Source organism: Phacochoerus africanus, chromosome 13 (assembly GCF_016906955.1).
Source record: "Phacochoerus africanus isolate WHEZ1 chromosome 13, ROS_Pafr_v1, whole genome shotgun sequence".
Lineage (NCBI taxonomy): Eukaryota > Metazoa > Chordata > Mammalia > Artiodactyla > Suidae > Phacochoerus > Phacochoerus africanus.
The window spans coordinates 4,625,235-4,649,865 of NC_062556.1; the positions used below are offsets into that span (position 1 = coordinate 4,625,235).

Genomic DNA, 24,631 nt, shown 5'->3' on the forward strand with positions numbered 1-24,631 from the left:
AAAAAGCAGAGAAACTCAAACAGATAAAAATACTCCTTACCTATCCTTTCCCCCAAAGATCAGACTACACTGATTGGAACTGGCACTCATTTTTTTTTTTTGCTATTTCTTGGGCCGCTCCCGCAGCATGTGGAGGTTCCCAGGCTAGGGGTTGAATCGGAGCTGTAGCCACCGGCCTACGCCAGAGCCACAGCAACGCGGGATCCGAGCCGCATCTGCAACCTACACCACAGCTCACGGCAACGCCGGATCCTTAACCCACTGAGCAAGGGCAGGGACCGAACCCGCAACCTCATGGTTCCTAGTCGGATTCGTTAACCACTGCACCACGACGGGAACTCCCGGAACTGGCATTCAATTTTAAAAGCAAGTAATTAGTACTCTGAGACATATAACCAGTTAGTCCACTTGTATAAAGGTGTACTATTAAAATTCTTTGTTACCTTTTTAAGTTATTTTTAAGTTAATTTCAAATTTGCTTCTATGAAAAATTTTAATAAAATTTTGTAGCATTTTGGGGATGGAGGGGATAAGCGAGGCAATCACAGCCAGAACATGCTGAACTGAATACAGAACAATGCATATGTTCGAGCCTTACTCCCTTGGCAATAGTTTCCTCCAGGAAAGAATCCATGTGATATGCTTGAAAAAATATACTGTATCCATGTTCTGAAATCAAGTTCAAACTTGATCAACGTCCTTGAGAAAATGACATTCTTGGAGTTCCTGTTATGGCCCAGTGGAGACAAACTTGACTAGTATCCATGGAGATGCAGGTTCAATCCCCAGCCTCAGTGGGTTGGGGACCTCGAGTTGCTGCGGCTGTGGTGTAGGCTGACAGCTGTAGCTCCAATTCGACCCCTAGCCTGGGAACCTCCATATGCTGTGGGTTAGGCCCTAAAAAGAAAGCAAGCAAGCAAGCAAGAAAGAAAACGGCAATTTTTTTAGTATTAGAGCTATCTTTTTAAGTATTTAACTCTTAGCCCTACCGTAATTATGATAATTGCCTCTGCATCTCATTTTAAACAAATCTGGAATACAGAATGCAGCTCTGATTCGACCCCTAGCCTGGGAACCTCCATGTGCCGCGGGTGCGGCCCTAGAAAAGACAAAAAATAAAGTAATAAAATAAAATAAATAAATTCTTTGTAAAGAACATGTCAAAGATATTAACCTCTCCCAGGCTAAGTAGGACTCATCCTAAAAGCTTACATACAATGTCATTAAATTATATTTCTAGTACAATTATTGTATTATATTATTTGAAATAATTTTCAACAAAATTACTCTTTATGGTGAGTATTACGTTAAAAGTAGCAACCTCAGTTGTTAGAATAAGCCACTTCCAAGTTTCCTACTCAGATCTTAGATCCCACAGTTAAGATGAACATCTTAGGTGACAAAATGACACAGAGGACTTTTTCATTATGGAAGAAAATATCTCAAAATTTAAAAACAACTTTTAATGCTAAAATAAGTCTTTTAATGCTAAAATTTTCTGTTTCTACAGAATTCATCTAAAAAGTCTTGTGTTTTATAGTGAGAGGGTAAAAAAGAAAAGACACTTTTTTTAAAGGGGTGCAAGAGAGAAAAATCACCAAAAGGCAGAGAACCCACCCAAAAGGGAAGGGAGCTGGGCTGAGGAAAGGCAGGTCTAAGACTGCGAAGGTCGGGCAGCTCCTCCTCGGGCCCAGAGCTTCAGGCCGAAGACAGCGGACAGAGGTTCACACCACAACTGAGACCGCTTTAGCCTTAATAACAGGCTAAAGAACAGACACCTACGAGAGCCGATTCCTTCCTGCTCTGGGGAAGATGAAACGTGCTCGGTCCAGCCTGCACGGATGCCTGAGGTGCCTAATGTGTGCAGGAACTGCTGCTGGCTGTAGCAGGACAAAGTACAGCAGATAACTGCTCCCAAACCCCCAGGTGGGGGGAAGAGAGGTGGCGAAAGCCAGGCCCCAGGGCAGGGACGAGGAAGGACCACATCCAGGGAGGGGAGGGCAGGGCAGGGCAGGGCAGGGCAGGGCAGGGCAGGTGCGTGTGGAGCTGGGTCCGAGCGGGGCGTGAAGGTTAACAGTCAAGTACGGAGCCAGTTTGCTGGGAATCTACCGCGTCTCGGGCACGCGGGACGGGAGGGAGCTGGCTGCGCCGGCACAGGCTCACTGCAAAGGACCCTCCCCATGGGCAAAGGTGCAAAGGCAAGCCCTCTAAAATTCTCATGCGAAACACACCTACGAGTACATCGGGAAAATAAAAAAGGAGAAAAGTTTTTTATTTATTTATTTTTCTTTTGTCTTTTCAGGGCCACACCTGCAGTATATGGAGGGTCCCAGACTAGGGGTCCAATTGGAGCTATAGCCACTGGCCTACACCACAGCCACAGCAACGCCAGATCCGAGCCGTGTCTTCGACCTATGCCACAGCTCATGGCAACGCCAGATCCCTAACCCACTGAGCGAGGCCAGGGATTGAACCTGCACCCTCATGGTTCCTAGTCGGATTTGTTTCCACTGCGCCAGGACGGGACCTCCCAAGAAAAGATTTTTTTTTTTTTTTGGTCTTTTTGCCATTTCTTGGGCTGCTCCTGCGGCATATGGAAGTTCCCAGGATAGGGGTCAAATTAGAGCTGTAGCTGCTGGCCTACACCACAGCCACAGCAACACGGGATACGAGCCGCCTCTGCGACCTACACCACAGCTCATGGCAATGCCGGATCCTTAACCCGCTGAGCAAGGCAAGGGATTGAACCCACAACCTCATGGTTCCTAGTTGGATTCGTTAACCACTGAGCCACAACGGGAATTCCCGAGAAAAGATTTTAAAAGAGCGCTAGTCTTCTGTAAACAAATTAGTTCTTGTTTTAGGAAGGGCCCGGTCTCAGGCAAACTAACAAATCTAAGACAATACAAAGCAGTAACTTGCAGCCAGAACATGCATCCAGTTGTGAAGTGAGCAGAGGCACAGCAGCCTGAAGCCCAAGAGAAGGGCAGCAAGGAGGACTTCCAGAGCCAGGAAGGCAGGGGCACTGGCAGGGGGAGCAGGAGGACAGGGCCCTGGCTGGGATCAGGAATCTCAGAGTTCGGGATCTTATGGGCAGAGCACTTCTCCAAGATGCAGCACGATTTAAGGAAAATGGTCAATCTGAAGAGGCTAGAGAACTACAAAGTTAGGACGTGAAAGGGTAACCCTTTATTAATCTATTATCATTAAAACAGGAGATGAGCTAAGTAATTTACACTTTCCTTTTAATCCTAACAACGTGGTGGGGTAAATATTATTTCATTGTACAGAAGAGAAAGCTGACGGGCAGGGAGTGCTGTACAGAGTCACACCAGCTGTAAACGGCAAAAACCGAACTGAAAGCCAGCTGCTCTGCCTCTCAAGCCTCCGGTCCCATCACCACTGCAAGCTCAGTACGTTCGGATATTGCTGTCCTCCGTTCAGGGGTCACCCCTCGTGCTTTAGAAAGAGAAGGCGCCAAAGATGGGATAGAAGGACTGCTGCCGAGGAGAGAGGCGGGAGAGGCCCACGTCCGTGGATGCGGCCGAGGGACTGAGGCGGAGACCCTCCCAGCCGTCCTGCGCCATCTGAGCCCAGGGCCGGCAGGGAGGGGCAGCTAGTGAGAACGAGGCCCGTGCCCATTTGCTAAAACATGCTGTCAGCACTGGTTTCCCCGAACCAGGGGGAAAGGAGGAGCGCGCTGCGTTCCAGCCACTCCAGGAAATGCCCAACAGTCGATGAAGACAGTGCGTTCCAAATCCAAATGTCAGGAGATGCTCTTATGGTCTGAGAATTTTTTGAGCTATTTTATTTCACTATTTATTTGTCTTTTGTCTTTTTAGGGCCGCACCTGTGGCATATGGAGCTTCCCAAGTTAGGGGTCTAATTGGAGCCACGGCCGCTGGCCTACACCACAGCCACAGCAACTCAGGATCCGAGGCGCATCTCTGACCTACACCACAGCTCCTGGCAATGCCGGATCCTTAACCCACTGAGCGAGGCCAGGGATCGAACCCACAACTTCATGGTTCCTAGTTGGGATTCCTTTCCACTGTGGCACAAGGGGAACTCAGAGCTATTTTATAAAGTAAGATCTATAGATGAGGGAATACACTAAGCTGGTTGACAGGAAATCAACACACAGCTTTTACAATCAGAAAACCTACCTTTGCCGATTATCTCCAAAGCCTTTTTTAGGCATTTTTCATTAACAGGTGAACAGAGCCAGTTAATCTCAGAAAGGGCTTTGGAAAAGCTCTTAAGCAACATCTTTTTGCCTCGAGGTGCACCGCCCACCACGGGCACCTCGGGCGGGGCGGTCGGGGACCTTACCTCCCACAGTGAACCACGACGGCCACGAGGTCGTACATTCTGTCAGGATTGGTTGCGTCTCCTGAAGTGTTAAATAGACGAAGTTCCAAAGGAAAAACTACCCGGTAGGAAAGTTTTGTATATCGATGAAGTTGATCCATATACTTAAATCTTTTCAGATGTAGAGCCAGAATCATGGGCAGCTTTTTAACTTTCATCCTATTAAAAGAAACATGAAAACAAAAGGTCATCAACGATAGTCACCGTGTCCGTAAGAGAAGGATCGAACCCAGTGATTCCACGAACAGCTGACGGGCAGTTTTAACAGCCCAGCACCGCCCACCGTCCCGCTTATTGCGCTGCTGTCAGCAACGTCCTCAACGTCCTAAGACGACGCCCCTGCCCCCATCATCAAGCCCCAGGTTCTGACGCAGCACGTGGGGTGAGATTTCATTAAAAAATCTGTGTTTCTGCACTGTGCTGTACAGCAGAAATTGACGGAACACGGTACATCAGCTTTGCTTTAAAAGAACGATGCATTTCTCAAATGCAGGTCCCTACGATCAGGGGGTGTGCACGATGCCTCCGCCTGGGGGAGGAAGCCCCGCTTCCTTAGAGCCGCTGCCGGCTGAGGAGGTGAGGGCAGAATGAACTCCTTTTGCTCCCTTCATCCACACGCTTCGGCGGCAGACTGAGAAGAGCAGGAGAGGAACGCGTGGACGACCATTCACTGAAGGTCTTGGCTGGAAAGCAGCGACTCCACATGAGCAGGGCCCACTGCCTGTGCCCTGGAAAGGTGATCGAACAATCTGGAACCGCAGGAGTGAAGTCTTCACCTGCAAAGCACAGGGCTCCGTTCCCGCCCTCAACAACGCTCAGGACCCCACGCCGTCTCCCCGAAATGCCTCCGCTCCCCGCCGTCACCTCGCAAGGGTCTGCTCTTCTAACACCCAGCCCGAAGGCTTTATCTTCTGCACAGATAACTGTTCCCCTCAATCCCCTGTCAGCACTTTCCACAGTCACTTGGGGCCTGTAGAGTTTATCACACTATATAAAACCTTGTGGTGATTATGGGCCTCTGTCCCCTGTGGGGGTCTGGACTCCGGGCACACAAACGCTTTCATTCCACTTTCCTGCCATCTAGCAGCACGCCCGGCACAGGGCAGGCACTCACAGACACTGTAGACCTCAATTCTGTCTGTGTTCAGCGAAGCAAAACACGTTTCATAATGAAAAAATGACATTTACTAAGCCATTGCCTCTGATAAGGTGAAAAAAAAAATCATTTTATAGCATTACCCTAAACCTGCATTCTACACATCTTAAATGTGGTGAGACAGCTTGTTATTCAAGAAATAGCTATTGTTCTGCTAACGTGGCCTCTGCAAAACATTAGTGAAAATAAATGTAAACATTTAATCATTCCTGGAAAGCAGTCTAACAATATGAAGAGTCTTTATGGCCTTCGCCTCTGTAATTTCATCAGAGTTATTGTATATTGTGAAAAACTGAGAATCCTAGCTAGTCAGCAACAGGAAATGCTCGAATACACTGCAACACAAATACAAGAAAATATGATAAAACTCTATACAATGCTGATAAAAGTTTTTAAATGCACGCATGGGAAGTACTTAACGGAAAGTAAAAAAGACATAAATATATATAGATGTCGATTAAACTCATGTAGAGTTGCTAAAACAAATTCTTTCAAAACAACAAAAACAAAGCATCCTTTGAACATTTGCTGTGGGGTGCAGACCCTACCTGTCAGTGTACGAGATGCAGTGAGTTAGGACTAGGAAGAGGAGACCGATGCCGCCTGGTGCTTAGGAAAAACCTGCTCTTAGAAATCCCTCAGGAGCGGAGGAGAGAGAGGTCCCCGGGGCCGGAGAACTCCGGGCAGACCAGACGCTGGCTGATAGACACGGGCGGAGCCTCGGGGCAGGGGCGGCTCCAGGGGAGGAGCTGCCAGCCACCCCCAGGAAACCCGACACGAGTCCAGCCCAAGCCCAAATACTTTAAAGAAGCCAAGAGAGCGGCTGGCCACATCTTCCTGGTACTGAAACGGATCGGGAAGAAACGAACACACACACAGGCGGGGTCGAGTTCACGCGGGAGACGGTGCCGCAGAGCAAAGCAAAGGGCAGCTGACTGCCTGCTGCCAAGGCCAGTGCCACCGACACACCGGAGGCTGACAGGGCCCCGGTCCTCCTCCCCCTCCAACTCAGTGCAGAGAGGCGACCTGAGGGGGCGCTGGCCCTCCGTCGCTGCTTCTACAGAAGTGGGCTTAGGACGCAGCGCTCTCTGCAAAAGACAAACACGCTGAGGAAGAAAACAGGACAGAGAACATTCTTTCCTCTTTGGTTAAGAGTCTGAATCAGACGTGCTGTTTCTCTCCTGTACACTGACTTCTAAGTCCTTGCAGGGCGGTTCTCTTCTCGATGTCCTGGGGCCCCTCGGCGGCTGCCCCAGCTCCCCTCCCACCAGCAGTGCCCTCCCGGGGCTCCTGCTCCACACCCTCGCCCACACGTAGCTGTGTTCTGTTGGTTTGAAAGGGGCCGTCCTAACCGCGTTACAGTAGTTTTGAGGTGCATTTCCCTGAAAATTAGTGGTATCAGTGCCTTTCCATATGCTTACTGGCCATCTCGGGTCTTCTGGGAGGACTGTTTATACCAGTCCTCCGCCCATTTCTCAGCCTGGTGATGGGGTTTTCTGCTGTCGAGGTGCCTGAGTGCTTTTTACACTCTGGATATTAAACCCTTACCAGACAGCTGGTTTGCAAATATTCTCTCCCACTCATGCCTCTTCATTCCACCGTTTCCTTTGCTGCACTTAAGTTTTAAGGTTTGCTCTGGTCCCATTTCTGTCTTCGCTCTTGCTGCTTGCACCTTTGGAGTCACATTCAAGAGCCCACTGCCAAATTCAATGTCATGAAGCTTTTCTTCTAAGAGCTTTATAGCTTCGGGTCTTGGTTTAGGTCTTGAATCCACTCTGAGTTTAATTCTGTACCTGGTCTGAGCTAAGGGCCCAGCGTCAATCTGGGGCAGGCAGATACCCAGTGACCCCACCACCGTTTGTTCAAGGTCATCTGACCACACACCTGAAGGTTACTTCGGGGCCATCTCTCCTGTTCCAGTGGCCTGTGTGTCTTTCCGTTGGCACCATTTGTTTTGACTCCGGCAGCTTGGTAAAGTTTTGAAGGCAGGAAGTGTGAGGTCCCAGCTTTGTTTTTCTTTCTCGGGGTTGTGTCGGATGGTCAGTCTTTAAAGCTTCCCTGTATGAATTTAAAACTTCTTTTTTTTTTTTTAAATTTCTTCAAAAGTGCCATTGAGAACAGATGCTGACTCACAGACATTGAAAAACTTATGGTCTCTGGAGGAGAGAGTTTGGGGGGTGGAGGGATGTGCTTGGGTTGTGGGATGGAAATCCTGTGAAATTGGATTGTTATCATCATTATACAACTACAGATGTGATCAGTTCATTTGAGTAACAAAAAATAAATAAATAAAATGAAAAAAAAAAAGTGCCATTGAGATGCTAATCGGGATTGCAACCCTGCCAGTGGCTTTGGGTAGCACAGCCACTTTAACAATATTAAATCTTCTGGAGTTCCCGTCATGGCGCAGTGGTTAACGAATCTGACTAGGAACCATGAGGTTGCAGGTTCGATCCCTGGCCTTGCTCAGTTGGTTAAGGATCCAGCATTGCTGTGAGCTGTGATCAGACCCAGCACTGCTATGGCTCTGGTGTAGGCTGGTGGCTACAGCTCCGATTAGACCCCTAGCCTGGGAACCTCCATATGCTGTGGGAGCAGCCCTAAAAAAGGTAAAAAGACAGGAAAAAAAAAATTAAATCTTCTGATACATGAATACAGAATATGTTTCCATTTATTTGTATCTATTTTTAAAAAGGTCTTTCAATAATATTTTATAGTTTTTAGTGAACAAGCCTCTCATCTCCTTGGTTAAAATTTATAAATGTTTTATTCTCTGGTTTTTTTTTTTTTTTGGCCACCCCTGAGGTATGTGGAAATTCCCAGGCCAGGGATCAAACCAGTGCCACAGCAGTAACAACACCAGATCCTTAACCACCACCAAGGGACTCCCTAAGTGTTTTATTCTTTTTGATGGTGTTGTAAGTGGACTTACAACCCTCAGGGGTCTTTATATATAAGATTATGACATCTGTGAACAGAGATGATCTGACTTTCCAGTTGGGGTACCTTTATTTCTTTTTCTTGCCTAATTGCTCTGGCGAGGATTTTCCGTACTATTTGAATAAAGGCGGTGAATGGGCATCCTTGCTTTGTTTCTTATCTTAGAGGAATTTCACCACTGAGTAGCATGTTGGCTGTGGGCTTTTCAAACATGGCCTTCATTATGTTGAGGTAGTTTCCTTTTATTCCTAGTTTGTTGAGGGTTTTTTTTTTTTAAATAATGAAAAAAAAGTGAAAGTATTAAATTTTGTCAAGTGCTTTTTTCGTGCATCTACTGGGATTGTGTGTTTTTTCTGTTCTTCATCCAGATTATAACTTTTTGTTGTTGTCCGCCCCTTGGCCTAAAGAGTTCCCAGGCCAGGGAACAGATCTGAGCAGCAGCTGCAACCTACACCACAGCTCACAGCAATGCTGGAGCCTTAACCTACTGATCGAGGCCAGGGATTGAACCTGCATCCTCATGGATATGAGTCAGGTTTGTAACCCACTGAGCCACACCAGGAATTCCAAAGCTAACATCAAATAACGTGAAAATCTCATGGATGCCTTCACACAAAGAGGGTGACTGTGCAGACAAGTCCTAATTCCTCAGGTGCAGCCACTTGTCCCAGGCGTGGAAGCCAGCCTTCCCTCCCTTCCTGCGGTCAGCGACGTCCGGGTGCTGCCTTCCTCCTGCCACGTGCATTCTGTGACCCATGGTCTCAGGTGCTTCCTATGCCACTTTCAGGATTACTCTAATGCAGCGGCCCCGTGCCCCGTCAAACGTACCGTGAGGGGCTCCAGCCACCCGCACCCAAGGCAGGGAACCCGGAGGAAAGCCGTGTTCATTACCTGTGTCCATGACCCAAAGCACCTCCCTTCCTCGCACACACACCTATGTCCAGACTGACACCAAAAGCATCGTTCCTTAGCCGTCTAGTCCTCCCCCTTCCCTCCCCAACGCACCAGCTCAGCCACGAGATGAGAGCACACAGGGTCACATCTGTGGGGGGGGAGGGGACCCCAAGCAGAGCGAAGGCCACGTCTGCAGGAGAGAACTGGAGGGGGTGGGGCGGGGACAAGCTTGGCTCCCTCCGGGGCACCGACCAAATCAGTACACCTGTGAGGATAACAGGAGCCAATTTCTACCGTCAGAGGCGGGACGACAAATGTCTACAAAAAGCAAACGAGAATAAACCCTATGCTGTTGGCAGCAATCGCAATACCGTGAATTTGCGATTTTTCGATACAGACAGATGAGTAAGTACAGACGTAAACGTGCGCAGGCGCACACACACACACAGGTGCACACACACGTGCCCACGTCCCCCAGTTCTGATCACTGAGGGGTCCGGGAGGCGTGACACCCCGAAGTCAGAAAGCGCGTCTCAACCACGTCCCAGGCCTTCCTCCTAAGAGGAACCAGGGCTCCTGGGAGCAACAGCAGGTACAGGGACATGAGCGAGCCTGGGCGCCTGCGGCGGCGAGTAGAGGGGCTGCAGGACGACAGGGCCGCGGCCAAGGACAGGCCTGCCTGCTCGATGGGCTCGCGCCGGCCCAGGCGGGAGAGTCTGAAGGTGAAAACCGTAAGGACGTGAGAGACCAGGGCCCGAGGACAGGAACCGAGGCCTCCCCGAGACGGAGGAAGCGGAACGTCTGATGAGAAATGGGGACATATTTACCACTGCTACACAGCTGCACACAAAATATGTAAAGTGACAGCTGGGGACAGCAGAGGCGCACAGCGAAGAGCCGGGAGGCGGCCCCTCTGTCCCCGCTGCCAGCGCGAGGCCTGGCTCCGCGCGGGAAGGAGAGACTCCCCTGCGAAAAGACAGCTCATCAGTGAGAAGAGGGCGAGACCTGCTCCCACAACGTGACACCCAAAGCACGCGCCTTCCAAGAGAACACAACGAGCAGAACACACCACCACGTCTGCGAGGTTCCTGCCCAAAATACGTAACCCGAACCGTATCATACGGTAACATGAGATGAATCCAGAGGAGGACATCCCATAAAATAACGAATCCGTGATTTTTCAAGGGTTGAGATAACGAATGTCAAGAAAAGACGGAGGGGGAGTTCCCATCGTGGAGCAGTGGTTAACGAATCCGACTAGGAACCATGAGGTTGCGGGTTCGATCCCTGCCCTTGCTCAGTGGGTTAAGGATCCGGCGTTGCCGTGAGCTGTGGTGTAGGTTGCAGATGCGGCTCAGATCCCGCGTTGCTGTGGCTCTGGCGTAGGCTGGCAGCTACAGCTCCGATTAGACCCCTAGCCTGGGAACCTCCATGTGCCGTGGGAGCAGCCCAAAGAAATAGCAAAAAAAAAGAAGAAGAAAAGAAAAGACGGAGGAACTGTTCCACGTGGGGAAAGGCTGAAGGGCCCTGAGTACCAAGGGCAAACGTGTGATTCTGACGGGATCCTTTTTTCTCTAAGGACACTGCTGGGACCTGTGGTGATACTCAAGGAAGGCCTCCAATGAAGGTCACGGGTCAGGGTTACTCTCCTGAAGGGGATGGATGTGGTACCCAGGACAGGGCTACCCACGTGTCCAGGATCATGTGACATCACCTCCGGAAGGCATTCTCTTGTGGCTTAGGGTAGAAAAGCACTCCTGGTATTGTTCACACAACTTGTCTGAGTTTGAGGTTGTTTCAAAGTAACAAGTAAAATAATCAGGATGGATTCCCTGATGCCAAAATACAGTCTTTATAGTAATATACAAAGAGAAACTACAGGAGTTCCCGTCGTGGCACAGCAGAAACGAACCCGACTAGGAACCATGTCGTTTCGGGCTCAATCCCTGGCCTCGCTCAGTGCATCAAGGATCTGACGTTGCCGTGACCTGTGGTGTAGGTCACAGACGAAGCTCAGATCTGGCCTTGCTGTGGCTCTGGCGTAGGCTGGCAGCTACGGCTCCGATTAGACCCCTAGCCTGGGACTCTCCATACGCCGTGGGAGGGGCCCTAAAAAGTAAAAAAAAAAAAAAAAGAGAGAGAGAGAGAAACTACAAGATCCTATGTAGGAATGGTGGAGCCTGGGGTGGGAGTGAGGGAAGTGTTTTCGCCCTCATCCTTCTGCACCCAGAAAACGTTCACCGCATCAGGAAAGCCTCAAAGCAACACAGTTTAACTGCATCGGTTTACGATTGTTAAACAATCACTAAATGCAGAAAATCACCCAAGGGTACCTACCGAGTCAAATACTGTTTATCTAGTAATTACCTAATGAGTCTCAACTGTCGGTGATAAAACTGAGACTGTTGACTCACGGTCAATTGCCACTTCATCACTTTCAGCTAGAAAAGCCAGCCCACAGCACCCACTGCCAAAGAATCACCATAAATTTCAAAAACATGCAATTACCGTTTGTGTGCTTCCTGTTTGCTGCGACATTCTTCACAGTAATATTTGTATTCACTGCATAGAGTTTCCGTGTTGCTAAAACCCCTGTGTAAAATTCAAAATTAGTTAATTCTGTCTCTATCCGAAAATTACGTATTCATGGAAAAATACTCTGAACCAAAGATAGTCATCAAATGTCAAAATAAATAACTCGACACCTACCGTAAGCAGTGAGTAATTGATGTGTTTTGCTCCACGTCAACAGAAAGGTCTAAAAAATCTTCATCTTTGCTGCTTATCTGTAAAAATCGGGAATTACCTTTGATTTCTTTAATATCAGTCAACTGTTCCAAAATGATAGAATTACATGCATTCTATTAGCAGTAGTAATTATATAAGGAATTCTGTTTCCCGGAGTTCAAAAGAAAACGACCTGATGGGACTTATCCTGGACTCTCTCATTATCCGCGGAGAAAAACCAGCAAAGGGCACCTGGCCGGACTTGCCCTACTGCACAGGCTGCGTGGCAGGCTCCTGTCACCTCCCTAACCTGGCAATACTGTCACGCAGAAAACAAAGGGCACCACACACGCTCGTTCCTCAAAAACACAGGCCAAGACTGAACGAGAATGTTTGGCAAAGGACATGATATCTGTATTGTTTTATCGTTTAAGAAAAAAATTTAGCCCCAAACACCAAACTACAATCTTCACTTTATGGACTTCTTTCATCCCTCCCCTGAAAGTTTAACAACGTGCTGAATTACACATTAAATTATGTGTTGTTCTGGATTACGACGACATCATCTCATGAAAAATAAAGTTACCACTTACTGGTTTGCACTGGAGCAGGACGGAACCCTGTGCGTCCCCTTCCTGGCTGCCTCCCTCGCTGACTCCATGCAAGGCTGAGTCAGTCGCCAGCGTGTCCCACCCACGCCTCTGCACCCAGCAAGCCAACGCCTCCCCGCCTCAATCCTGGACCACGGCCACCAGCCGGGGGTCATCAGCTGGTGGCTGTACGTTATATATACTTAAGCAAATACGAGCCAACAGAAGGCTGTGTATACGAGGTACTGCGACACTAAGATAACTACCTGGGGCCCCCAAGATTCAGTGACAACAAAGGGGAAGAGAGACCACTCAGAGGGAGGAAAGAGAACAGGTGCTTAAGGAAGCAGCCCCCGGGCTGTAGGAAAGTGAGGTGACCTGACGGTGCGGGATGGGGGCCGAAGCCAGGACAGGCCGGGCTGCGCATGAGGCTCGAGGGGGGTGATGGTCAGGGCCTGCGTTTCTCACAGTGAGGCTGTGTCCTCCAAGGTCATCCAAGTGGGGCAGCAGTGACTTTTCTCAACACATCTGGTTGTTGCTGGACGGCTCCTTCCTAACACCAGCCCCCTACAGCCTGGGGCTAACGCTGGTGCAGAGGTTGGGGCTGGGGAACCGTCAGCACAGGCAGAAGCGGAACAGGAGTGGGCCCTCCCCAACGCAGCGGGAGAAGCGGCAGCTCATAGCCTTAATTCCTGGCAACGGGCTGGGAGGGGGGACGTGACAGGCCCCAGCAGGCTCAGCACCCACCCGCTAGCGAGGGGCAAGGGCGGCCGAGGCGCTCTGTGCTCACACCCACCTAACCCTCACTCCATCCCTCTAAAGCCTCAAACCCGACCCTGTGCCAAAGCGGGGACGGTCCACAGGGGACATGACTGGCTCAGCTGGATGGTGGCGCCAACTACGAGTGTGAGCTTTCATTCCTCAAGGGGGAAGAGCTAAGAATTGAACAGGAGATGCTGCGTGGAAACCGCTTCCAAGAGCCGGACCTGCCGCTCATCTCGAGAAACTCCATGACCGGACGGAGCGTGCTCCAGGGCTCATTCCAACCACAAATAAGGTCACTGCAGGCAAAGGAATATCAAGGGAATAGCCCTCCCTGATCTGTAGGTTCCTTGTGAGCTTAACTAAGGCTGTAACTTCCAGAACAGGGCTCTATGGCCTCCTGCACTGAAGCAAACTCAAATAATTCAACCTGCAGCAGGTTCCCTTCTGCCACCTCATGTTGGCATGTTAACGTGCAGGAGACGCCGTCCAGCTGACGGGCACAGCTTTGCACTCGGACAACGATCAAGTTCCACCCTCCCACGCCTCCTCCGAGACCCTCCAACACAACAGATCAGATGTGTTCTCAACAAAACTTGATGATATACTTACGGTTTCACAAGTAAGACATCTGGTTTCATTAGTCAATGTTCCCTGAAAAATCTCATGAACCCACGTTGGGTCTGGTGTGCTGTGGTTATTTTCAGTGTCAATATTACCGTTAGGCAAACGGCCATTCTGTTTTTCCTGCTTTCGTTCTTCTTGTAAAATATCAGCAATCGTATTTAGTAGGTAATTTAAGAATTCATGGGCATCTTGCTGCATGTAGTTGTCAAAAAGCTCTAAAAATTAGAATACAGAGAGAATTCTTTCAGAATCAGTAACTTCATTAAAAACCAAATTGAAAACCACTTAGTATTCTATCAGAACTAAGGACAGGTGTTTGGAATGGGCTAGTGATGTACGAGAAATAGGTAGGTATCTTTCACACATACAAATTACGACAGAACTGGGGGAAAATAAAATTAAAAACGATGAGAATCTTAAAAAAGCAATTGATCAGTGAGAAAAAGCAAAACCCGTCTTCATACAGAATGTACCGAGGAGATAAGAAACTGCTTTTATTAGCTCATCAAATCTATTATGCCCAAATATTACAACACGGCAAGTTTTAAAGTAGAAGCTGGACAATGTCCTGGCAGTGCCAAGCCGAATGCAGACGAACCGCAGAGGAAGCTGTGACATCATCAGTTCGGGGACACAGCCCAGCACACCCTGTGACTGAGTCGGTCAGAGACCAGGCCTGGAACCTGCGCTTTTCAAAACCACTCCAGGTGACTGCTGTGCAGTCAGGCCCGAGGACTAAAGGCATCGTGAATTATCTCCCTACTCCGGGTGATCTCGAAGGCGTCTTCCAAAGGCAAGACCTGACTCCGCGGACGGCTCCCTGTAATTCCACTAATGAGTAAGTGCTGTGGCCCCAGGACAGTAAGCATCGGCCCGAGTCACAAGAGGATGGGCTTGGGAGGCAGGGCCTCACCCCGTCTTCCTCACGCCGGGTGATGCCGCTATGACCGTGATTTCACAGCGAGGAAGTGGGACCAGGGCAGTGAAGTCACGCTGCCAGGAAGAGGCAGGGCCGGGGCTCAAGCCAGGCCACTGGACCCACCCAGCCACACGTAAGCAGCATGGCCTCCCGGCCTCACAAGAGGACCGCGGTCAGTCAGTAAAATGCACTGAGACAACCACACAGTCAGGAAGCTTTACCTTTGAGCCCCCAAGCACACTTAATAAGTTCCAGAAAGTTTACCTTTTTAAAATGGTAGAACAGAAATTAAGAAAATTTAGGTCAAAAAGACCACAAAAAAAAAAAAAAAAAAGAGTTCCCGTTGTGGCTCAGTGGTTAACGAATCCAACTATGAACCATGAGGTTGCGGGTTCGATCCCTGGCCTTGCTCAGTGGGTTAAGGATCTGGTTCAGATCCTGCATTGCTGTGGCTGTGGCGTAGGCCGGCAGCTACAGCTCTGATTAGATCCCTAGCCTGGGAACCTCCATATGCCGTGGGAGCGGCCCAAGAAATGGCAAAAAGACAAAAAGACCAAAAAAAAAAAAAAAGGAAATTTAGGGAAAGCCGTCCTAAGATAAAAGGAATTTAAAAATTGTATTTTAGAAAGGCTACAGATATGCCTAAGTTCTATGCATTAGAAATCATTTAAAAAGGTTTAAATAGTGAAATCTGAAAATTAACACCTTCAACCTATAAAAAGTTTATTAAAAAGAAAATACAAAATAGGAAAGCACTTGAAATCAACAATTTACAGTAACAAAATTCAAAAGGTTAAATAAGACACAGGAAAAACATCCAACCCCAGGGTAACCAAAAGCGCCTTCGCCTCTGTCTGTGAGATGAAACCCCGTCTTCCCGCCGCAAGGCTGTTAAAAGACCAAATGGAAACAAGTGAAAACAGTCATTTTCAGGAATATTAAAAGAAAGTAATGATTTAAATCTTGGTGGCAAAAAGACTTTAAAAAGCATCCCACTCAAGGTGCAGCTGCTGGAGCAAGAGTGGCCGAAGCCCCGACCACGCGGGCGTCAGAGGCACCGGGCTGCAAAACCCGGGGACCCTAAGAACACACTGGGGCCCCCCTCACTCCTCTGCTCTAAGTCTGTCCCAGGGGGTGATGAGCCCTAAACGACCCCCCCCCATGTTATACTTTTAAGAATAGTAAAAGCCCTGAGCCCTGAGAGTCACTGCAGAGCTCATGCCGCCCTAACCTAGTGGAACTGGACCTGGAAATCCTGTGCGTCCACTGGCTTTGCCCGCGAGGGACAGTGGATCCGTTCCCACCGCCACCCACACGGCGAGGCGGCCGAGCCTCTGCAGGACCTCCTGGCCCCCCCTCTGTCTGAGAACAAGCCAAGCCCCCTGGGAACCCTCACACGGGGCCACCACCGGACCGGCGAAGCCGAGGTGGAGCTCACGGAGGCCAACACCTTTGACCGTGTCTCCCAAGCCTCCACCCCTGGGCCCCGTCTCCCATCCCCACTCCTCTCATTCGCCTGCTGCACCTCGTTTCCCCCCCCGGCCGTTCTGCCATTCCTTCTGGGAGCTGCTTTCTGCTCTCGACCCCCCAGCGATTCACCTTCGGCATCTCCCAGCTCCCTGCTGCCACCTGTAAAGCACCGCCCCCTTTCTGGTACAGAAAACCCACCCTCAAGGGAGAAAGCTCCAAGTCCTGGCCATCCGGACCTCAACCGCACCTTTCTGCCGTCACCCGCCAGCACCCCACCCGCGGACGGCCTGGTTTATGGTCTCTCCACGCACCCTGAGTCCTGCGCTAACCTGCTCCATGAGCCGGCAGCTTCTATCAATGAACGCGAACCCCCAAAAACAAAGAGCCCTCATCTCTCACTTACCCCCCCCCCAAACCAGGACACAAATCCAGACCCACCCACCTCAGGAGGAGGACTGGAAGGAGATTTTGCTGGAGCTGACTGGGAACAAATTGGGGAAATCGTAGAAATTCTAGGACGAGGGATAATGACAGTGTACCCGAAATAAGCTTGCTTGTTTGCTTGTTTTTTGTCTTTTTGCCATTTCTTGGGCCACTCCGCGGCATATGGAGGTTCCCAGGCTAGGGGTCCAATCGGAGCTATAGCCCCCGGTCTACGCCAGAGCCACAGCAACGCGGGATCCGAGCCGCCTCTGCAACCTACACCACAGCTCACGGCAACGCCGGATCGTTAACCCACTGAGCAAGGGCAGGGACCGAACCCGCAACCCCATGGTTCCCAGTCGGATTCGTCAACCACTGCGCCACGACGGGAACTCCCCAAAACAAGCTTTTACGAAGGCTGCTAAGGGCCTGGTTAAGGTGAGGGTTAAATAAGTCACGGTGGATCCCTACGTGGCGGCTTAATAACCTAAACTCCCTTCTCCCTCCTAAAAAATTGTTTTGGCATATGGACATGTTTCCAAAATAAATACTTTTTTGGTAAAGCAGAAATATGCAATTTTTTTTTTTTAAAGCTGTAACATCTTTATTTGGATGTTCTTTTAACACAGAACAATGACTTCATCGTCACAGAAATACCTCAAATGATTCGAATGCTCTGGAAGTGAGAAGTGAAGTGGATCAGAGAATACGCCATTTTGCGATGACATTTAAAATAATTTAGAGTCTATTTTCTATAAACATAGTATACCTTATATGCCAGAATCCTGCAGAGCCTAAGCTAAGAGCAGCCACTACAAGTTTTAAACACCCACTAAGACCACATAAACGTTGAAATTACACCAACTAAATGGCCACACAACAATCCCTGTATGTTATATTTAATTTCTAAACTCTTGTTTTTTCCCTGGGTTGCTCTCTTCTCTGCTAAGCATAATGGGAAAGGCGGACTTTGAACCTGCTTTGGCAAGGAGTTCCCATCGTGGCTCAGAGGTTAACGAACCCGACTAGCATTCATGAGGACGCAGGTTCCATCCCTGGCCTTGCTCAGCAGGTTAGGGATCCGGTGTTGCTATGAGCTGTGGTGTAGGTTGCAGACCTGGCTCGGATCCCTCGTTGCTGCGGCTCTGACACAGGCCGGTGACGACAGCTCTGATTTGACCCCTAGCCTGGGGACCTCCATATGCCACAGGTGCAGCCCTAAAAAGACAAAAAGGCTAAAGAAAAAACAAAAAACAAAAAACTTGCTTTGGCAAATCAAACAAATTCACTCCTTCGACAAATGTTTAGCAAGCACCTAACACGTGCCAGGAACTAGATTAAGTGCTGGGAAGACAAAGGTGAGGAAAAAAACAAATGGCTCCCGACCCCAAGCAACTGACAGTCTAGTGGGAGAGGCAATTTCATTACACGTATAAGACATATATGAGCTATCAAAGTCCTGACACGGCTGCAAGATTACTGACAAAAAAAAAGAGGAAAAGTGAAATCACCGCCTAAAAGTTAAGTTTTCTTCATAATTCAGAAATAGCTACAGCTTTTCATTATACAAAATATCTTCCACGCTCTTTGGGGGGAAAAGGATGGATGAATATGACAAAGCTGTTTCCTAGGATCTGTTTCAGAGCTGTTACCTGTGAACAACCAGCACTTCCTCACCTGAGGAAGACCCATCGCCAGGATGTTCTTCGGTTTTGTGCCCGTCTCTCTGCACACCACGCCCACGCAGCCTCCCGAGGGGCAGGGCGCTGCCGGCGGCGGTCCCGGCCGAGCCCCAGCACTCAGATCGGTGCCCGCCGCGCAGCAGACGTGCTGCCATCTCTTGAAGGGGGTGAATGAATGAACGGGCCAGCAGACAGCAGGGGTGCAAACAGCTCAGAGGACAAGCGAAGAACAAACACGGCCCCAAAGAGCTGCACACGGCGCACTGCTGAGAGCCCGCGGGTCTGCCCGCCAGGCCTCCCGCTGGGCCACGCTGGCCGTGGAGTTAGGTCACCAACCCGCGTGTGAGTCTTCCACGCGGGAGAGCCCGCAGGCAGGCGGTCACAGTCGACAGCACCTCTGCAGGGGCCTCCCGGCCAGGCCCCGCCTCTGCTCGTGCTGCCCACCGGTGCCCCTTCCCCCCGCCAGGCCCCTGAGGCCAGTGGACCCTCCGCTGCAGATCAGAGCCCTCCTGGAGCCCCTCAACGGCTTTCAGAAGGACCCCCGAGGTGCCGGCCCGGCGCTGCTTTCTCTCCAACTTGGTCTTCATCGCGTGCCACTCCGGCCACGGTCGTCTTCTCACTGTTCTCGAAACACCCAGGGCAACTGCAATTTCTGCTCTACCTGCCTGGAGGCATTTTGCCTCGGCTCTTCAAACACCTTGCTTCTTACCTCGGGTTTCTCTTTCCCCTCACTCATCAGCCCCCTCATTCTCAACCAGCCTGTCCTGCTTACTCTTCTCATAGCACTGACAGAGTATTTCATGTAACTGCCTGTCTGTCAGCCCTCTGAAGGCACAGGTTTGTCCTACTGCACTGTCCCCAGGTCCTGCACAGCACCTGGCACACACGGCAGGGTCACTAATGCCGTGCAGACACTGCCGGTCAGCAAAGACAGCACACGTGTGGAGCATGTGTTAGCAACTGTGTGTGAGCACGGCACTGTAGCAGCTGCTACCACGATTAGGTAACAACATTTTAAAAATAAAAATCCATAATTGAAAGTAAAATCGATTCTTTTCCAAGGGATATTTATCAAAATGATTAATAATATAAAGCTAGAGTGGTTAGAACAGTAGCGCTAATATCCACTCAGAGCACAGAATGTGAGGTTTTCAACACGAGCCGGAAGGAGACTGATCTAAGACGCACATCTAACAGCAAAAGCTACTCACACAGGCAGCAAACTTAATATTCAGATTTAAAGTAAACCAGCCAGTAAAATCCCAGGAGAGTTAGGCAATGCATAACTTATTAAATCTTCTTTGATTTGTATGCACTCCCTTAATTACTGGGGGGGGGGGACCCAAAAGCCAAAAATCAAAACACAACAAAAGCCAGCAACATCAAGTAATAAATGTGCTTTTCTATTAAATATTGTTTCTGAAGTATAGAAAAATGAAACAAAGCTTATGAAATATTCATTCCAGAATATTCATTCTGGAATCAATTTCTTTCAGAAAGTAATTAAGAAGTCTACTGTGTATCAACAGACTCTGCCTAAACACAAAAAAAATATACAAAATACTGAGCTATTAAAAAATAAGAAACAAGGAGTTCCCATTGTGGTGTAGCAAAAACGAATCCAACTAGGAACCATGAGGTTTCAGGTTCAATCTCCAGCCTCACTCAGTGGGTTAAGGATTCAGTGCTGCCGTGAGCTGTGGTGTAAGTCACAGATAAGGCTCAGAGCTAGCGTGACTGTGGTGTAGGCTGGTGGCTACAGGGGTCTGATTAGACCCCTAGCCTGGGAACCTCCATTTGCCATGGGTACGGCCCTAAAAACAAATATAATAAACAGCAAATTCCCACTATGACTTAACAGTAACGAGGCTGACTAGTATCCATCAGGATGCAGGTTTGATCCCTGGCCTCGATCAGTGGATTAAGGATCGGGTGTTGCTGTGAGCTGTGGTGTAGGCCACAGATGCAGCACAGATCCCACAGCGCTGTGGCTGTGGCGTAGGTTGGCAGCTGTAGTTCCGATATGACCCCTATCCTGGGAACTTCCGTATGCTAGAGGTGCAGCACTATTTAAAAAAAGTTAAAAAATTAAATTAATGAAACAAAATAAACATTGTACAGATATCCCAGGTTTGATAAGCTAACGTGTAAAACTGCAGATATTGAACCACAAAGAACTTTCAAAAGCAGTAACTTGAACTCTGTGTTCAGCTAGAGCATCAACATGAATTAAAAACGTATTGCTGGGAGTTCCCATCATGGCGCAGTGGTTAACGAATCCGACTAGGAACCATGAGGTTGCGGCTTCGGTCCCTGCCCTTGCTCAGTGGGTTAACGATCCGGCGTTGCCGTGAGCTGTGGTGTAGGTTGCAGACGCGGCTTGGATCCCGCGTTGCTGTGGCTCTGGCGTAGGCCGGTGGCTACAGCTCTGATTGGACCCCTAGCCTGGGAACCTCCATATGCCGCGGGAGCGGCCCAAGAAACAGCAACAGCAACAACAACAACAACTACAACAACAAAAGACAAAAAGACAAAAAAAAAAACAAAACGTATTGCTCGCTTAAAGATAACGCTAAGGACGGCATGCACCTGCCCCCCAAATCCACAGGCTGAAACCCTAGTCCCCAAGGCGATATTGTCTAGAGATGGGGCCTCTGGGAGGTCATTTAGTCCTGTGGGCTGAGAACAGTGATCAGATGAGAAGAGCCATGAGAAAGCCTGCTTCTCCCTGTCGTGCCGAGAGGACCCAGCAGGAGGGTGGCCGTGTGCAATGACCCTGCTGGTGCCTTAACCTGGGACTGGCCACCCTCTAGACTGGGAGGAATAAGTCCTCTACGGTTTAAGCCACCTCGTGTCCGGGATTTTGACTACAGCGGCTCTAACTAAGAGAGAACACGTACAATCCACTCTTCAACAAGGTCAAGAAAAACGTCCTGTTACATGGAAAGGGAAATAACGGGCACTCACATTCTACGTTTCATGTTTCTGAAACACTCATCGCCCCGAAAGGACAGCATGTTCGGTTACCGTGTACAGCTGACCCTTGAATAAGGAGCAGGGACTCCCCACAGAGACCCAATCCCCTGTACCCGCGGTCCCTGGCCCCGGTCCCGCGTCTGTGGTTGTGAGCAGTGCAGAGGGCGGAGTCCTGCGGGATCTACTAACGAGCAGACCCCAGACGCCGGGCCCACGCGCGTCAGACCACGCCGTTCAAGGGTCAACTGTACACAAACTTTCTGCCAGGACAAACGTTTTTAAGTTTCTTACTAATACGGGCAAAAAGACGTGAATCACTCAGTCCACATTCTAACCGAGTTGTACTTGGCTTTTTTAAAACAGAAGATACCATGCAGGCCTGTAGTTTACATCAGTGTTTAGTTTTAATCAGGGAAACACAACAGAGCTGTGTGTTTTGTGAGCAGTTCATCAACTGCTCTATATTTTTATATAGAAAAAAATGAAGAAAACCTTTAACACGGGTATCAGATTCAAGAATAATCATCTACAGCCCTGCCGTTGCAGCGTCTTTGTGCGCTTCAGGAAGTGAGATACGACCCCCGCTTAATCATGTGACGATGAACAGGTCAGCTGAGCCGAGGGCAGGACGCCCCTCTGGTGTGTTTACCAACCAACCTTAAAGACGTCTCGAATCATATGTCCGCAGACACCACCGCATTTTTTTTCATTTTTTCAAGTTTTATTGAAGCACAGTTGATTTAAATGTTGTGCCCACTTCTGCTGCACAACAGAGTGAGTCAGGGTGTCCGCGTCCAGCTGGCTCGCTCTGTTGTGCGGCAGAAACAGCCAAGCACTGGGATCCCTGTAGCTGACAGCTAACAAACTAAAACCACCACCCGACTTTATTTCTACAGGGGTGGAAATGCCTACATCCAACGGAACGGAACCCAGAACCCTACGCGTCCCCTAGACCCCTCTGAACTCAGGCAGCAGAGCCCAGCGGACGGCTGTGCTCCACCCTCAGGACCAGGACGGAGCCGAGCTCACCACCGTCTCTGAGCACCAGTGATGCAGGTGAAGGGAGGGAGCCGATGTCTGAGGTGCGGGCCGGCCGTGGAAACGGAAGGAAAAGCATCTTAAGAGAAAAGGGAAGTGGGGTGTAATCGGTAACTGTTTAATTTATTTTTATTTTTTTATTTTTTTGGTCTTTTTGCCTTTTCTAGGGCCGCACCTGAGGCATCTGGAGGTTCCCAGGCTAGGGGTCGAATTGGAGCCATAGGTGCCGGCCTACACCACAGCCGCACGGGATCCGAGCCGCGTCTGTGACCTACACATCTCATGGCAACGCCAGATCCTTAACCTACTGAGGGAGGCCAGGGAGTGAACCTGCAACCTCATGGTTCCTAGTCGGATTCGTTAACCACTGCGCCTCGCCGGGAACGCCAGTAACTACTTTTAAAGGGAGGAGGACGGGGTAAAACCGCCTATCCTAGGCCGGGACGTTCAGTTTAATTTCCTGTTGGCTTTTTCTCGTCCCTGGGGTGTGACTCCTGGCGAGTCCCTTAGCGCCTGTTTTTTTCATGCCAAAACGGGGCAGTAACATGCTCCCCTGATCAGGTTACTGTCAGGACCACCTGAGGTAACACACACGAAAGCGAGATGAAAGCCACAAGTGTACAATAATTGGGCCCCAAACCAAACTTTTCTCGAGAAGAGAAGCCCCGCAGGCCAACCGCGACACCAGGCTTCCCGGCTTGCTGGCACACAGACCCAGATCGCGGAACAGCGCTCAGCGCCCCCTGCACCGGCACCTCCTCCGACGCGGGGAGGCTCCCGCACCCGCGCCCGGCCGCCCGGCCCCCCGGCCCGCGAGCGAGGCGGCACGCAGCCGATTACCATTCTCCTTCCGCAACCGCGTGATGAACTTCTTGGGCGGGATGACCCCAACCTTCTTCTTCTGCGTGGCGATGCTGTGGAAGAGGTCGGCCAGGCACGTGAGGAGGCTCTCCTTCTTCCGGGGCTGGCTCTTGTAGGCGAGAACTTTCTCCCGGAACGGACGGCAGAAATAAAGTGCTTGGAGGACGGAGTTGCAGTAGCAGGTGTTCCCGAACTGGGGTGGAAAAGACACGGTTTGTGAAAAAGGGGAACACGCAGTCACGAGAACGAATGCGCACGTGAGTGGCGGAGAGAAGAGCGGGGGGCCTCGTGATCCCCGTGAACTGAAACTGCCTCGGCCGCTGCGACATTCAGCGGATGCTCCTGGCATCCGCTTCCGGTCTTGCGGTTACAATGGAAGCAAACACATGCAGTAAGTTTGGCCTTAACGAAAACAGATTCAAGGAACTCGGCAGTTTGGGGCGTTCCTGCCGTGGTGCAGTGGGATGAGCATCCGGTGTTGCTGCAGCTGTCGTGTAGGCGCAGCTGCAGCTGGGATCTGGTGCAGGAACTTCCAAAAGAGAAAGGGGAAAAAGAGAGAGAAAAGGAAACACACAAAAAACCATGCAGTTTAAACCGTGAGAATAGGTAAGCTTTAGGATTCTGGAGAATTTTTCTTTTTCAATTCCCATCGTTAGTATCAATTATATACAAAGCATTTGATATACTATATATTTTAAAATATAACTCTGCGAGTTCCTGTTGTGGCTAAACAGTAACGAACCCAACTAGTATCCATGAGGATGTGTGGTGTAGGTTGCAGAGAAAGCTTGGATCTGGTGTGGCTGTGACTGTGGTGTAGGCCAGCAGCTGTAGCTCCGATGAGACCCCTGGCCTGGGATCTTCCATATGCCATGGGTGAGACCCTAAAAGTAAATAAATAAATAAAAATAAATATAACTCTCAAAAAAATTCTTCCCCACATAAGTGAGGTTTACTGTCAGGTTCCTCAGTGGTATCCAAAAAATGAACAAAAAGGAGAGACAAGGAAAAACAAGACCCTCTGAAGCATGAACTGCAAAAGCACCAGTGCAAAAGCATATCCACCAGGGACGCGCTGAAACGGCAGGTCAGACTACTCTTGATCTATGGGAAAGACGTGGACTCAGCTCCTGAGCTCAGTCCTGAACCACGACCTCTGTCTTACTGGCCAGGTGACCTGGAGAAGGTCCATACC

At 49.7% G+C, this 24,631-nt stretch overlaps 1 protein-coding gene across 1 annotated transcript in view; it reads right to left on the bottom strand.

Annotated features, from left to right (window-relative positions):
* Window positions 1-24,631, bottom strand: part of USP12 (ubiquitin specific peptidase 12) — a 77,269-nt gene that overhangs the window by 4,570 nt on the left and 48,068 nt on the right. The window contains exons 3-7 of the mRNA XM_047755729.1: window positions 23,416-23,629; window positions 14,053-14,282; window positions 12,071-12,147; window positions 11,870-11,953; window positions 4,333-4,530 (exon numbers count right to left, since the gene is read on the bottom strand). Coding sequence (XP_047611685.1) covers window positions 4,333-4,530; window positions 11,870-11,953; window positions 12,071-12,147; window positions 14,053-14,282; window positions 23,416-23,629 — 803 coding nt within the window. The remainder of the gene's footprint in view (window positions 1-4,332; window positions 4,531-11,869; window positions 11,954-12,070; window positions 12,148-14,052; window positions 14,283-23,415; window positions 23,630-24,631) is intronic.